General features: G+C 41.9%; 1 protein-coding gene across 1 annotated transcript; it reads left to right on the top strand.

Moving 5' to 3' along the window:
* LOC137593016 (E3 ubiquitin-protein ligase KCMF1-like) lies at nucleotides 1-12,150 on the top strand. Its single transcript, XM_068311585.1, has 7 exons — nucleotides 1-140; nucleotides 2,722-2,889; nucleotides 4,984-5,123; nucleotides 7,561-7,662; nucleotides 8,973-9,153; nucleotides 10,024-10,342; nucleotides 10,556-12,150. The coding sequence occupies exons 1-7, from the start codon at nucleotides 125-127 to the stop codon at nucleotides 10,881-10,883; spliced, it is 1,254 nt and encodes a 417-aa protein (XP_068167686.1). The 5' UTR covers nucleotides 1-124; the 3' UTR covers nucleotides 10,884-12,150.
* The last annotated feature ends 3,287 nt before the right edge of the window (nucleotides 12,151-15,437 follow it).

Raw genomic sequence — 15,437 nt, 5'->3', positions numbered from 1 at the left:
TGATCCTTCATGAGGGAAGAGGCCAGGGACAGCCAGCCCACCCCGGCTTCTCTTCTCTTCACTAATATTATTCCGTACTGCATAGCAGGGAGCCCGAGGAGAGGGCTGCCGTTGGGTTCCTAGGATGTCCCGTCATGAAGGTGAGATCACAGACGTGTGTGTGGAGCTCAGGATACGTGAGGGGAGCGTTGACAGCGCGGCGCTAGCTAACGCCAGCTAACCAGGAATGTCTTGTTTTGCAGTGTGGAGGCTAGTGCAGCAAGGTTGCAGTGTAATTTCGTGGGGACAAATAATTGGCGGCAACGAAATGTAGATTTAATGTAACTAACATCACCAGCTGTTTTTTATTTATATTTTAGAAAGTGTACATCAGGCTGCGCTCGCTGACAAGCGGAATGCTGACATTATAAGGAGAGAAGCTAGTTCACGTTAGCTAAGTGTCAGCTAGCCTGCATGCTAGCTGCGGATGGGTTCTGGAGGTTAACGCTGACCTGCCGGGGATCCGGGGGGTGGGGTGGGGGTGTGTGCCTGTAGGGGAGCGTCGAATCCCGGATGGCGTTACGGGTTCGAGGCTTGTTCATAATACAAACATTAGCTCGCTTTAAACACCTTAATGCGAAGAGCTGACACCTGTATTCTAGTTTAAGGAGCTAACGTTTTGGAAGCCAGCCTTACCCCCCGTCCTTGCAGCCAACCTTGTTTGGCTTTAAGTTGGTTTAGTGTCAAATACACGTCGGTTGTCATTGACACTCAATGTTTCTGCTCGTCGACCCGGGAGAAAGATGAGGGAAGTCTGACGGCAGCTGTCCGGCGTGTCGGCCGACATGAGCGGCATTACTCGGTAAATGTTAGCTAGCAGCGAGAGCTAGTTAGGCCGGAGAGGCCTTTAGTTTCCCTACTTATGATGATAAGTGGTCAGTTTAAAGATGTCAGAAGTGAGAGGGATGTATCCTGACGGGCCTGGAGCTTCCTTTGTAAGTCAGAGTTAATCCGCTTCACAACAGGATCAGATCCGATCCAGTGAATGGAGTTGAAACAAGCCGGTGTCAGACAATCCACTGTCCCAGTCAGTCAGGAGTTCCATCAGATTCCCTCTGCCCCATGTGTCCTCTAGGTCCCTGGATTCTTCTTACATTAGTCAGACGGACTGTACAGTAATTATTTCCTAATTCTTTTTGAACAATGAGTTCTGGTGAGAACACAACAAGGACAATAAATCTAAGTTGTACCTTATCTTCATTGATGCTTTTAAATGGCAGCAACATCTCACAATGCCGGTAGGCGTTGGAGGACATCATCATCTCCAGTCCCTAATATCAATGGACTGAGACAGTCTTCAAGACTCTCCACACTTGCGGGACGAGGGTGACTACCCATGGCCTTTGATCCCTCGACCTATGTGAAGTACAATCCATATAAATCAATAACGTGCTGAAACAGACTCAAGGTCTCTGGGCTCAACCTCTTCGCAGATGGATTGATTTGGATTAGAGAAACTGTCCGAGTTCACGTTTTCAATATTTTTTTGACATCGGTAAATTGCACATTTGTGAAGGCATCACTGATCCTGGAAGGCACTGCAACTTCTGGAACAACATTAAGTGACATCCTGATGATGTCTTTTTCATGAAGTCTCTGCTCATTGCAGCAATACAAAGCCAAGCAATTCAGTGTCCGGGTACTAGACTGGGCTCTGTGGTGCATCATGAAGTGCCAAATACAACAACAGAGACCTTGTACTGCTGAGAAGCTGAATTTGTAAATCCAGTAGGAACATGTCAAATGTCCACAATCCAAACTTCTTTTCATGTCCATTGATCCTAAACGCTTTTAGAAGAAAAGATGCCCTAGCACAAAAATGAAGATGTCTCTACCAACTTTTCAAAACATGAGAGGCCTCAAATTCAGAGTTGCTGTGTAGATGTTTACATTTGTAAAACATAAGTTATATCCTGTCTTTGTACTGTGTAGAATTGCATTTAGGTTTAAGAAAATATGTGCAGTTTTGCATGCTGTTGGAATGCACGTATAATGTAACCCTGTACATAATCCAGCACCTCAGAAAGGTTTGGATCTGTTTCTCTTTGACTAAATCATTATCGTAGACAGGTGTAGTACATATCGCAAGATCATTGTAATAGATTGCGGAATATTTATACATCTGTTAGTGTCAACCGTGAGTGCATAATATTTGAAAATCTTTCATCAGGTTTCTGTTATGCTGCTATACACAATAGAAAAATCTTACACATTTGCATCATTAGTCCAGACTTAGACTTAGACTTCCTTTTATTGTCATTGCACAGAGACTCAGAACAGTGAATCTGGCGATGAATCTGGCAACCAGAGTACACAGCATTGTTGGCATCGCTATTTCTATAGTGTTAGGAAATATATAAACAGTGTGAGGATGGACATAGACAGTTGTAAGTGTTATTAAGAGTATGAGTCTTACAAATAAATATATAATATTGCACAGAGCCTAAGGCCTGGCATGTAAACTTGAAATGCTAAAAATTATGTATAGATTATAGATATATTATAGATAGATCATATTATATAATTTATAATATGTACTATATATAATATGTATATAGTCCAACTACATGAAACCAAACTCTTATGCTTGTTTTGATTACAGTTTCACTTTTCACCACATTTACGTGCTTAACATCAGTTTGATTCCTTTGTCGTGATTGTTGTCCTTCCTGTCTTGTGCAGGCGTCAGCTGTGATGCGTGTTTAAAGGGGAACTTCAGAGGTCGACGATACAAATGTTTAATTTGCTACGACTACGATCTGTGTGCATCATGCTATGAGAGCGGCGCGACCACAACAAGACACACCACAGAGCATCCCATGCAGTGTATATTAACTCGAGTCGACTTTGGTAAGTAGATTGATTTTCATTTCAGGCTCATTTTCATTGAAGTGCATGTCCAGGGAGTGTTGGTTCATGGTTTGTTGTTTAGATTAACAAGCTTTTGCAATATTTTTATTTTAATAATTGAGTAAAGGTAAAGTATCAACTTTACTGCATATTAGTTTGTTTTTAAGTTATTTATCACCTGAGAGTCGGCGTCTATCTTAAGCTGAGCATCAACATTGAACTGTCAAGACTTTATTTCACTTATTCAGCATATAACCTGACTGAGTGTGCAGTATATTCATCTATTTTGATGGTTTATGAACTACCTACAAAAACAGTCCAGACTTTTTGTTAGTGTTTTTAAACTTAATCTGTAACATTTTTGTATTTAGAGATGCAAACATCACCAAATAGAATTAAACAAGCATTTTAATTCTTTAGTATGTCATATGTGGTGCGAACTGTGTTGTAGTCAGTGATCAGTAACTTAACCATTCCATTGTGTGTTATCTTTTACTGGCACTGGCGTTTGTTTCCAGGTTCAGATTAACTCGGTGGTGAGCGATTTGACCCAGCCAGCCTGAGGAGTGTTTTTGGGAGTTTTTTCTTGGGCTTCTTGGCTCACCAAACAGGAAAAAGATTTTGAAGTGCTGCTGGCAGCGATGGAGATAGAGATATTCCAATTATAACCGGAACATTCTTACTGGGCTCTTAAACACCGGCAGTACGGCAGATACAGGATAAACACTTCTCTTTGAGAAAAATCATGCTTTGTGAACAGCTGTCACAATACTTTTTGAAACAGTGATTTCATAGCAAAGCAATACTCAGTAACTCTTGGTATCATTACAAAAAATGTCCACATTCATGTGGATCATTCTTTTTCATTTATGGACTTCCGTGATGCAGAAGAAGTCCCAGAACATTAGACGCATATTTGTAGTAAAAAGCTGAAAATCAGTTTATTATTAATCAGTTTCATGACTTCAGTTTTTATTAATTGGACTAGTTCTCTTGCTTTGGGAATTCCGCTTCATCAGTGGTGTGAAAAATGTTGGCATTCAGCTTTTCACACATTGAAAATCCCCTTTTACAACAAAATGCTGTTGTTGTAAACACAGCATGCGGTGCAATCTCTCATGGAGTTTCCCTCGTCCCTCCATGCATCTTTACCTAACAGGTGTGTTGTGAGGTACGATCTATTCACGTCTCCTCAGAAACAACGGGACAGAATTCAGTTTGGATCTACACATGCTTTGTCGGGCCTGAAAAGTGGACTTCTATTAATTACATCTTTCACGGAGAACCAGTTACAGGATGGAAAGATGTTTTCTGTTCAGTCCAAAAAGTGCTGCTTGCCAGGCAGATACACCAAAAATCTCTCTAGCTTCCGGGTTTACTGGCATGCGCCTGACTGAACATGCACAGCAGCGTTTCTCCTGCTGACCCTGCACTATTGGGCCCATTTGGCCCATAGACTTTACATTACTGGACTTTTCCATAGCTGCCCTTGACTTGGGGACTTTTGCAGATAAAAAATTTGTAACCGAGTCATAAGTGAACCCATTTGTTTTCCTGAAAACCTTTTTTAAAGACGTTACTTAAGTACTGGTGACCACAGACAAGATGCTATTGAGCCAGCAGTAAAGTTCTTCCCTCTAATGTTGTTTGGGCAATACTGAATGCATGACTAAAATGTTCATGCAATGAATACTAAACCATTAACATGTAACACCACAATAGTTTTTAAGCTCATAATGTGATGTATTTTGACTGCCCCATGTGGCAAAAATATCGCTGGATGCAGGTTCAAGGAACGTGGTCACATGGCTTTATGAATATCAGCAGCTTTTATTATAGTGCAGCTAGAAACAATTCTATTGCTGCTGTTTCTCCTTGACATCATCTGAACTGAACCTCTAATCAGTCTTGTTGGAACAGGCTTTAAAGACTGTGGCGAGGTTACATTGATGAAATGGTTTTTTTTCTGTTATTGTCAAACTTCTATGGCAGCTATGATCCATCCTTAGGAGAAATACTGCACCCCCAACGCACTTGTACTGAATTTGAAATCTAAACATGTAATAAATGTTCCATCCACCCCCTACCCCCCAGACCTGTACTACGGTGGAGAAGCGTTCTCGGTGGAGCAGCCCCAGGCCTTCACATGCCCCTACTGTGGCAGGATGGGCTACACAGAGATCTCCTTGCAGGAGCACGTGGCTGCAGAGCACACAGAGACCTCCACAGAAGTGGTGAGTGTGTTGTTACATCCTGCCAACCGGTGATGTGTTGTAATTGTCAGTGTTTTTGTGTCCGTTCGTCCACCAAATATCTTCACAACAGTTGCCGATGTAAAGATGAAACAAAAAGCACATTACTCGGGCAGCAAAGGGGATGAAAATGAGATGTTGACGTTGAGAAAACTGGGTCAAGGTCAAATTTCAAGTTTTGTATTCATTGCAGTCACAGAATGCAGTCACGTGATACCGTACGCGCATTCTATTGGCTGACGGCATCCTGAAGGGCGCTATGTTCCGTGAGTCCCGGACTCCCGGAGACACGAAAGTGCTTTAAACAGTCGATAAGAGTGTGGGAAAATGTACAGATAGCAGGTGGTTTAATATCGATATGGGGAGGGTTCATAAACGTTTAAATTACCGTAAATAATAAGATACATAGTTTGTTGTTCTATCGTGGAATTCATTAATCGCGTGGGGTTCCTTAATTAACCTCAAGAAACGATGGCACACTGTGTCCCTTTTTAGGTACACGTCTCTGAAACCTGATGAGAAACAATCACAAAACATAAAGCAACATTTTCAGGAAGCCAGAGGCACGAAAATGTGTAGGTCAGGATAAAATGTTGAATTCAGGGATCTCGCAGGAAGCGGTGTGTGTATTGTTTACACCTGACATTATAATGCGTCTGGAATGACCGCCAGAAACACACATTTTGAGACGTTACTTTATGTATCATTTGCTGAATTCCCAAGAAGGCTGAGTTTGGAGCTTGTGACAGGCTGGGTTTCAAGAATTTTTTTAAACTCAATTACTAACAGAAAAGAGTAATTACTGTAATGATTTTTTTTTAACTTGTGAATATTGGCTGATTGCTCTCTGTAGCAGACGGACTGCCGCTACACACATCGCGACACAAACCAATATTATTTTACAAGGAAGGGAACAACTTGCATGCAATGCCAAATTTATAAGAAAGCTTCAGTTCTGTTCATCTTAGAGTTTCACCTGACCAAACAACTTCTTTCTCCAAAGAGGTTGATTATTTTACTTACTAGCTGAATGCTGAGATCCATGTTCACACATTTGCTGCTCGTCTTGGCAGGTTAAGGAACCATGACACATACAGCAATAGAACCAATAACATAAAAATCCGACATGGCTCTCTGTTGTTGTGAACTGTTGTGGTTTCTTCCAGTTGTTCGCCGGAGGAGCACATCGGTTGGATTGGTGGTACTTCTGTGTGACCTAACAAACAATGGCGCACACACTACTTTAACATTTAGGTCATATGTGTCCCAGATCTCTTGTGAATGCTGTCATGAGTCTTTGGATCTCACATTCATCCTCCATGTGGGTGCGTTCACATCTGTACTTGAACCTGTCCCACTTCATGAACCTTAACTGGATGCACGCTGATCCTGACTCCTGATGTGAGCTGAATTTGTGTACAGCTTCGTATGCAGGATAAAAAACCCCATGTCGGGAATAACAGGTTTCCTTTGACTGACTGCTGCAGCTTGTTTTCACATTTCTGCCTGGCTTCATGTTGTCACAGCCTGGATTTGATGTCAGCTGAACTGCAAGTGATGTCAGGTAGACTGCAGCTCTATTTATAGACGCTCACTGTTGTTCCACTGATGGCAAGAAAATATTGTTTGAGCTGCTGATGAACACTTAGCCCACATTCTCTACACTTCACATCATTGCTGATGATTTCTCAAAGCATTATAGTTTCATGCCTTTTACTGAACGACTTCTGGATTTCCATTCCTTCTCCAGCTATCTGAACATCTACCTCCATTGCCTCAATTAAGTGCTTTGCTACAGATTGGAGAAATGCCGTTCTGTGTATTTTATGTATTCTGGAACTGACATTCATTACCTCTGCTGAGGAAAATTTGCTTTTCATCCCCGTTTGCCTGTCACCTCCAGACAATGAGGTGGTTCTTGTAATGATATCAAACATATGAAATTTGAAAGAAATCATAGTCACCAGTCTGTCCATGGTCATTTTTTTCCAAATCATGTCTCAAAAAATAAAATCCACAGTTTCCTGAAACTTGACACGCACTGTATGTTGATAATTAGTAGTTTCATCTTTTGGATATTTTGATATTTTTAAATTAAAATTTTAAATTAAATTAAAGTTTCATTTTTCCCTGGTTCCATGGGATCATGATGTTAAGGTGAGTCTTAAAGGGTGTTCATCTCATCTGGAACATTTTCTCCTCAAACTTAATTAATGAATAGAATCAATTTATGGTACTGGATTTTTTTATTTTAAATGGGTCTTTGTGTTTAAATAGGTGTTTAAATGAGGCGTTTGCACACTGGATATTTTCCAGTTTTCCAGTCTGATTGTTTGTTCCAGAGGACCCAGCGCTGAGTGAAGTGTGTGCAGCGATGTGTTGTGACGTTTGTGCGTTCACTCTTCCTTCTGCCCAATAGATCTGCCCCATATGTGCTGCGCTGCCAGGTGGTGACCCAAATCATGTGACGGATGACTTTGCTGCTCATCTCACACTTGAACACAGAGCACCCCGAGACCTGATATCCTTTTCAAACAGTAATTACATAATCAGAATGTCCCTCTCATTTTGTTCCATTGAAGAAGCAGGAATGAGTAAATGTTGACATTTTCCCTTTAGAAATGACTCAAACAATTTATCTACTGGTTTGCAGCTACTTTCTTTAAATAATCTGTCATTGCAGTTGTCACAGTTGTATGAATGGAAACAAACATTGTTATTTATGCTTCAGGTGTGAGGAAGAAGCGACGTTTCAATCAGACTTGTCATTTGTTTGCATTCTGCTAATCACATTCCGTCAGTCCATGATAGTTCTGTTCATCATGGTGAATGAATTGAAATGAAATATCATGATGACATGACTTTGATATTGTGTTATTTTAAACATATCTTTCTCGCCATCACCACAGATTGAATTAAATGTGTTCATTTTTCCTACACAATGCTAGGACACATGAATGACACCCAATTGTTTACACTGCGTTTAAGGCGCAGTTCATGAAATGTTATTAGTTTTGTCAGTACAGTAGTTTAGTACTGATCGGTTTAACATGAAGTCTGCAAACAATGTGGGTAAAAATATTTATGCAGATTCACTCAGAAAATGGCAACTGTCAGATCGTCAAAAAAATAAGTGATTTTTATCTTTGGTTATTATAGAATCTCATAACATGAAGCTGCATTTGAGTCAATTAGTTATATCATGTTTAAGGAAAGTTTTCCTCATCAAATCATTTGAGCTTGAAATTATAATTTATGTGGGAACCACAGGCTTTAGATATACATTATTCCCAAAATCCATTCTTTTTTTCAAAAATAAGTTTGCGAACGTTAAAATAATTTCTCAAACGATGCATTTAAAAGGCAGCTTCTACTTTTGCCTGTCAGGAATCAGTTGAATTACGCTGAGCATTGCTCTGGGGTAAGAACACTGTCAACAGCAGTCAGTCTATTTATAGAGTCCTTTAAATAGGTGCTGTGGAGAAAAAGAAATACATAGAAATGTTGTTAACTGAAACACAGACAGAACAAGTGTGTGTGTTAATCTGTGAAATGTACCCTGGCTTCTGTTGATGTGATGTGGTGTGCAGATATGTTTGCAGATGCAGCTGCTCTAGAGTTCTATGAGCATTTCAAGGAAGGGGAATTTAAAAATGACCCCTTATGTTTTAAATAAGCAGGACTAGTGTTTGTCGGTTTTGAGTGATTAAACATACAGACAGCGTATCATCTACCCAGCTGAGGAAGTTATTAATGGGGCCTGAGATCGTTGTCATGACAGACGATGTCGGTACCACCACACCCTTGATACATTCCTTAATCGAGTCTCACGATGAGTCGAGTGGAGTTCGGCATGTGAGGAGGATGTTTCACCCTGGGCGTGGGCTGGGGGGCCCACGAGCCCGCAGGTCTAACATGCACTTCACTAGTAGCACCACAGGGGGGCTCTCCACCACCCAGAGCTCCTCCCAGAGCTCCAACTACAGCAGAGAGGCCATGGATCCTATAGCAGGTCAGCAACACACACAGACACACACACACATCTAATTTGTGTTGCTTTGAGAGACGTCTCCTCACTACAGTCATGTTTTGGGCTGTACTTCCCTATTTCGCCCTGTTTCCAATTGTAATCCAGATCAGTGTTTGGCTCTAGCCATGAAATAATGAGGGCCCCTGTTTTTCTGTGCCTCTGATGCGGCACCAACCTCCCTATAATGAACCGCTATCCCTGCTGGGTTTGTTGACCAGTTTGGGCAGACTTCAGCCTAAATCCTCACTGCCGTGGTTCTCTCTACAGCACTTTGAATTTTGGATCAGAGGCTGCAGTTCACTTCCACTGCATTTGTGATACACTATATTACCAAAAGTATTCAGTCGCCTGCCAACACATGCATAGAGAGTGGCAATCCCATTCTTAAACTATTGGATTCAATTTGATGTTGGTTTTTCAACTCTAAACTTGCTCGTCCGTGTCTTTATGGACCTTGCTTTCTGCACTGATGTGCAGTCATGTTGGAACAGGAAGGGGGGGCCAGTTCCAAACTGTTCCCACGAAGTTGGCAGCATGGACTCGTCCAAAATGGCTTGGTATGCTGAAGCATTCAGAAGTTCTTCCACTGGAACTAAGGGGTCAAGGCCAACTCCTAAAAAACAACCCCACACCATAATACCCCACCACCACCAAACTTTACATTTTTCTTCAGATTTGATTAAACTGCAGGATACTTAATTTGTTTTAATAAATAAAAATCTGAATTCGTCAGTCATCATTGGTTTTTGGTATCGCTTGAATTTAACCATTGTAGTGTGTCCAGTGCTGCAAGGACTTCGTGTTTTGTATTTTGCTGACTAACTTCCTGTCTGCTCCATCCTGATCTTACAGAACTGCTGTCCCAGTTGTCAGGAGTTCGTCGTTCGGCAGGGGGACAGCTCAGCTCGGGCCCCTCAGCCTCGCAGCTGCAGCAGCTTCAGATGCAGCTCCAGTTGGAGCGTCAGCAGGCTCAGGCGGCGCGTCAGCAGCTGGAAACAGCCCGGAACGCCACCCGGGGCGGCAGCCGAGCCAATGCAATCCTCAACACCAACTCCGCCACTGCGAACCCAAACCCTAGTGCCAATCACAACACCAACCCCAGTCCAAACCCGGGTCCACCTGAGTCCAGCACACAACATAATGCCCATAGCTCCCAGTTTCTACTCAGCAGGTTGGGTTGTTGCTTTTTGTTACCATTTTGAATGTCATGGCTTTAATTCCTTCTCTTGTTATGGGATTCAATCATGTTTCTGAGTTTGAAGGAGCCACAATTTTAGAAACAATGACTTGGCTTTTTAAAAAAAAAAAAAAAGTATTCACTGCTGTTGCTTGATTTGCCGTTCTTCTCTGATCAGCTTCTCTGTGACGTTTTGTCGACCTGCAGGCTAAGCGAACCGCGGCAGTCTGAGGCAGAGCGGCAGGCGTGTGAGGCCCAGTGGGCCGACCGGAGTCTGTTCGTGACGGAGCTGCTCCTTTCCACACTGCTGCCCGACGACGACGCTTCAGCTTCCTCCTCCGAGGACGAGGACGACTGTCACGGCTCTTTACGGAATTTTGCTGACTTCGAGGCCATGGGCTGTGTGGAGGTCATGACCTTAGACGTGGCTCTGGAGAACCTCAACCTCAAGGAGACGACCCCGGCTACCAAGACGACGAAAGTGACGACTAAAACAGCACCGACGAAGAAAGAGCCTCCTGCGCCGCCCCTTTGATGACATGGCCACCCCCTTCCCTCAGACCACCATTGTACCTGGCTGACCAGAGTCAGTCCAACTGCCAATGGATGACAAAACAGACTGCAGTTCTTTTGGGCTTTGTTTCATTTTTTTTTTCTTTTTCTCAGTGATTGTCATTTCAACTCTGTCCCCACTCAGCCCCCCCATGTTTATTACGTTGTGTACATTAAATAAAGTAGTGAGACGAGAGAATGTGAGAGAAAGCTTGGTTGGGTGTGTAAGAGAGCAAGAAAACTATATAAATATATTATTGAAAATCTATATGACAGTTGATAATCAAGTCCACGTAACTCGCGTTTCCTTTAGCCAATGATCATAGTCAAAGAGACACACATCACACACTTACCCCGGGAGAGGAGGCAGACACAAACCTCTCCGATAAAAACGCTGCTGTGTATTTATAGTTATTAATTGAAGTGCTTGGATGGTTCTCCACAGTTTAAGCATGAGCTTAAATCACCATGTGCCCATTTTTAGCTGCACACTCACTCGACGGGGAGCTCTTTGTTCAGACACCCGAGTATCTGTAAATGAACGGCGCTGATTGCCAGCTCACTGGCATCGCCGAACCACACAAGTACAAACAGACTGGTGGCTGCGTTGTGTTCTATTCATTGTCCAGCCCCTCCTCCCTGTTGAACACCAGTTTTGGGTCATGTGACATTGCTTTACAGACTGGGCACTTTGAATTTCATATCCAGTGTCCGTATATTGTATGTACACTACGGATGCTTGACATAAAGGTGTTGGAAAGCGAGCAGAAAAACTCTTTCATGCTTTTTTTCGAGGTTTTTATAACATTAAAGAAACATCACGGTTGCTTTTTTTTTTTTTTTTGCCCTCTCTCCTTGGAAAGACCAAATGCTTCATTCTCAAGCTTCCAGTCCTCCAAACTTAATCTTCTTTCCATCATGAATGCAAAAATTATGTGATTCGAAGAGAGAATCCCATATTGCTCTTTCCATTAATGTCTCTCAGAAAGATCTTTGTATGCCTCCACCGCTACCTGAAGAAATGCAATGTATGTTTTTGGCTCGGTGAACAAGCCAATTCACAGGGTAAACCTTTTGTTTGGAGGACAATAAAAATGTTTTGGATGGAAATGAACTAATCCAATCATGCTCTCTGGTTTGTGTTTTTAGTTTTGTTTTGTTTTTTCCCCAGTTGTTAATTTCTTGGTGAACATGTACAGCGTATGGTTAAAAATAAACACCTATCTCACAGGTCAGTTCAAGCTCAGTCAGTAATTTGTCATTTGGGTATCGTCATTCTTGGCAGCAGTGTAACATCACATCAAGTGAATGTGATAAAGTGGATTTAAACTAATGATGAAAACAAATGGACATCTCTAAAGCCTTAACTGTACAGCCTAGAAACTGATTTGACACTTAGTCTAATAAATCTCTAGAAGTCATTCCTGCTGTTTAATATCATTGCATGTGCTGCAGCTGCAGAAAAAGATTCAGTTTATGAAGGATTTTAACAACATGCTGATTTTAGTATTGAGTCTGCCAAAGGGCATCAGGCAGGAATAGATGTCCTTTAACTGGAGACGCCAGCGTACAGCAGCGAGGAAGGAGGTCGATTCTCCTCGCATGAGAAAAATCAGTGTAACGTGGTCGTGAATGTCACTTCAAACAAGTGATGTGTTTAAAACTGCCACATAAAAAATACACCAATTAATGTGAGGAAGAGTTAAGCCAGAGGAACTGTACTATTTATCTAAAACTACAATATATATAAGTGATTCCTTGTTCAAAAGTGTTTCTAAAGATCCTCATGAACCTCGATCTCAGATCACACTGATAGTAATGCTGACGGGTTCATCTGTTGTCGAAATGAAGAAATGAAGCTGAACAAATGACTAAATAAACCGTGAACAGTGACTGTGAAACGCCTCAAACCTCTGACTGCTGGAGGCCACGGCTTCCATTTTTTGATGGTTAATGATTTAACCAATGTGAAATAGAAACCATTATCCCACTGGATGTAAATGGTGTCGCTCGCTGTGCTTCAACAGCAAACCAGCATATTTCAGTGTTACTGTGGAGATACATGAAACTCAAACCCACCTCTGACCGCCACAGCGATGGGAACTCAAAGTGCAATTTGTGCCAAATCGCTAAATTATTATATGAGCTCAAACCCTAAATAACAGCAGCCTGAAAGGATTTGGCAGATGAATCCAGTGTTTAAGGAGGGGAGTTGCTGCAGGAAGTGAAATGCATGCAAAGAGGACTGAATGTAGTCAAGACTCAACCACAAGATGAAGCGTTTAGGGCACAACAAAACAGAGTGCTGTGAAAAAAGGAGTTGGATCTACTCTCCTTAAAAAACGTGTTTCTCAAACTAAGTGAACTCAAGTTTAAATTAATCATTGTATTTATTAAAGATTAAATAAGTCTTTAATAAAGTTTATTGGAATCCTGAAATCACCTGTGTGAAGTAGAACATAAGATCAAACGCTTTATTCATCACATACTATTAAACAGTACAGTGAAGCAAAATGTGTTCCCTGCATATGACCCATATGAGCAGTTGGCTTCCCGTCATGGTTGCCGGAGAGGGTTAGGATGGGGGGTGAGCAGAAATTAAACTTCGAGCCTCGGCCGCCTAAAATACATGAATTCCCAAAACTGGTAAAAACTCATTAAGAACTGCAGCTGGTCTAGTCACACACAGGACTTACCATTACCAACCCTAATCCATCAGATCGTCACTGAAGCACATCATTCTCAGAAGCATCAAGTTGGATTGCACATTTCACCGGTACACTCTGCCAAAATAAAAAAAGGTGAAGGGTGAGGGTGGTTGAAATACACCAGTTTGGGAGCGTTAAAAAGCTGTTTCAAAGGCTCTGGAACTCCACTGATCCACCGTGACACGCCGTATTTATAAAGACTGAAGACTGAGAAATTGTGAACCTTTTCAGAAGTGACCGACCTTCCAAATTCCTCCAACAGCACAACAAATTATTATTCATGAAGTCACAGACGATTGTAAGAAAACACCAGAGGAAGTGCAAGTCTCTGTCTCTTCAGTAAAGTTCAGGGTTCATGCCTCCATTTATTCAAAACACACGGGGCAAAAATGGCATCCATGTGGATACCATAAAGACGTGTACTACTGTAGTGCGAACTTTGGTGATGAGGTGGATGACTTACTTATTGAAAAGGAAGTTTTAGGCATACTGACAGCAAAGGAGAAAGATAAAATATTTGAAATGTGTTTTCAACAACAGACAAATGTTTAGTCACTAGTGATCAATTTAGAGCAAGACGACCCAGAGAGTCAGATCCACCGATGAGTCTTCTTCTCCCTTCGGCTTTTCCCTTCAGGGGATCAGTTGCCTCCATCTAACCCTGTCTTCTGCATCCTCTTCTCTCACACCAACTACCTTCATGTCCTCTTTCACTACATCCATAAACCTCCTCATTGGTCTTCCTCTAGGCCTCCTGCCTGGCAGTTCAAAACTCAGCATCCTTCTACCAATATATTCACTATCTCTCCTCTGGACATGTCCAAACCATCTCAGTCTGGCCTCTCTGACTTTATCTCCAAAACCTCTAACATGTGCTGTCCCTCTGATGTACTCATTCCTGATCCTATCCATCCTGGTTACTCCAAAGGGAACCTCAGCATCTTCATCTCTGCTACCTCCAGCTCTGCCTCCTGTCTTTTCCTCAGTGAAGAAGGACCCATCACTGAGTAAGGTGATTCATATCAGCAGAGCTAATGAAGGGGCATAAAGCCATCTCAAAGGTTTACATGAAGTGAACATAAAATGAAGATATCAAAACAGTCAAATGATGTAAACATTATTGAAAACTCACTGAAACTATTGACACAAAGAAGAGAGGACGACAAAATTGAGTCACCATTTTCATAAACCAGAAGAAATGGACTCGGTTATTCAGAATTAATGCGCACAAGCATGGATTCAGACTGAATACAGGAACCGACTGCTACTCTAAATCCTGAAAGCACTCAAGATTAGAATGTCCACCTACAAGTCAGCAGCTTCTGGTGCCACTAGATGGTGATGTTGGGTTCGAGGGCGAGTGGAAGAGTTTCATCCTACAAACACTCCTTTCTCTTCCAAACCAAATCTTAGGTTGGTGTGTCTTGAGCTCGAAAGTTCAGTAACTGAGTAATAATGAATATTTCAATCGTAAGATTGCCTCAAAAATCACCTTATATACTGTCAATTTAAATTCTTCTTGAAATACTCCATGAGTGTTTCAAGAGCTGCTGTAAAAACACTTCTCTTGTCCAATCTGGTCAAACTACATCTATAAACAGACTTTTGAGACTTTAACTCACCTTCTTTCTCCTCCATTTATTGTTGTTGACATGTCGTAAATATTTGTTAGAGATATTTCAGATTCAGGAGTATGGGGTACCGGACCCCTTGATAAGGGCTGTTCGGTCCTTGTACGACCGATGTCAGAGTTTGGTCAGCATTGCCGGCAGTAAGTCGGATTCGTTTCCAGTGAGGGTTAGACTCCGCCAAGGCTGTTCATAACTTTT

Source organism: Antennarius striatus, chromosome 3, assembly GCF_040054535.1.
Source record: "Antennarius striatus isolate MH-2024 chromosome 3, ASM4005453v1, whole genome shotgun sequence".
Classification (NCBI taxonomy): Eukaryota; Metazoa; Chordata; class Actinopteri; order Lophiiformes; family Antennariidae; genus Antennarius; species Antennarius striatus.
The sequence above is the reverse complement of the archived record's forward strand: the minus strand, read 5'-3'. Positions and strand labels throughout refer to the sequence as shown.

Coding starts and splice junctions, on each gene's coding strand:
- LOC137593016 (XM_068311585.1), top strand. Junction 7,663..8,972: donor ACAGAGCACCCCGAGACCTG/ATATCCTTTTCA, acceptor ATCGAGTCTCAC/GATGAGTCGAGTGGAGTTCG. Junction 9,154..10,023: donor GGCCATGGATCCTATAGCAG/GTCAGCAACACA, acceptor CTGATCTTACAG/AACTGCTGTCCCAGTTGTCA.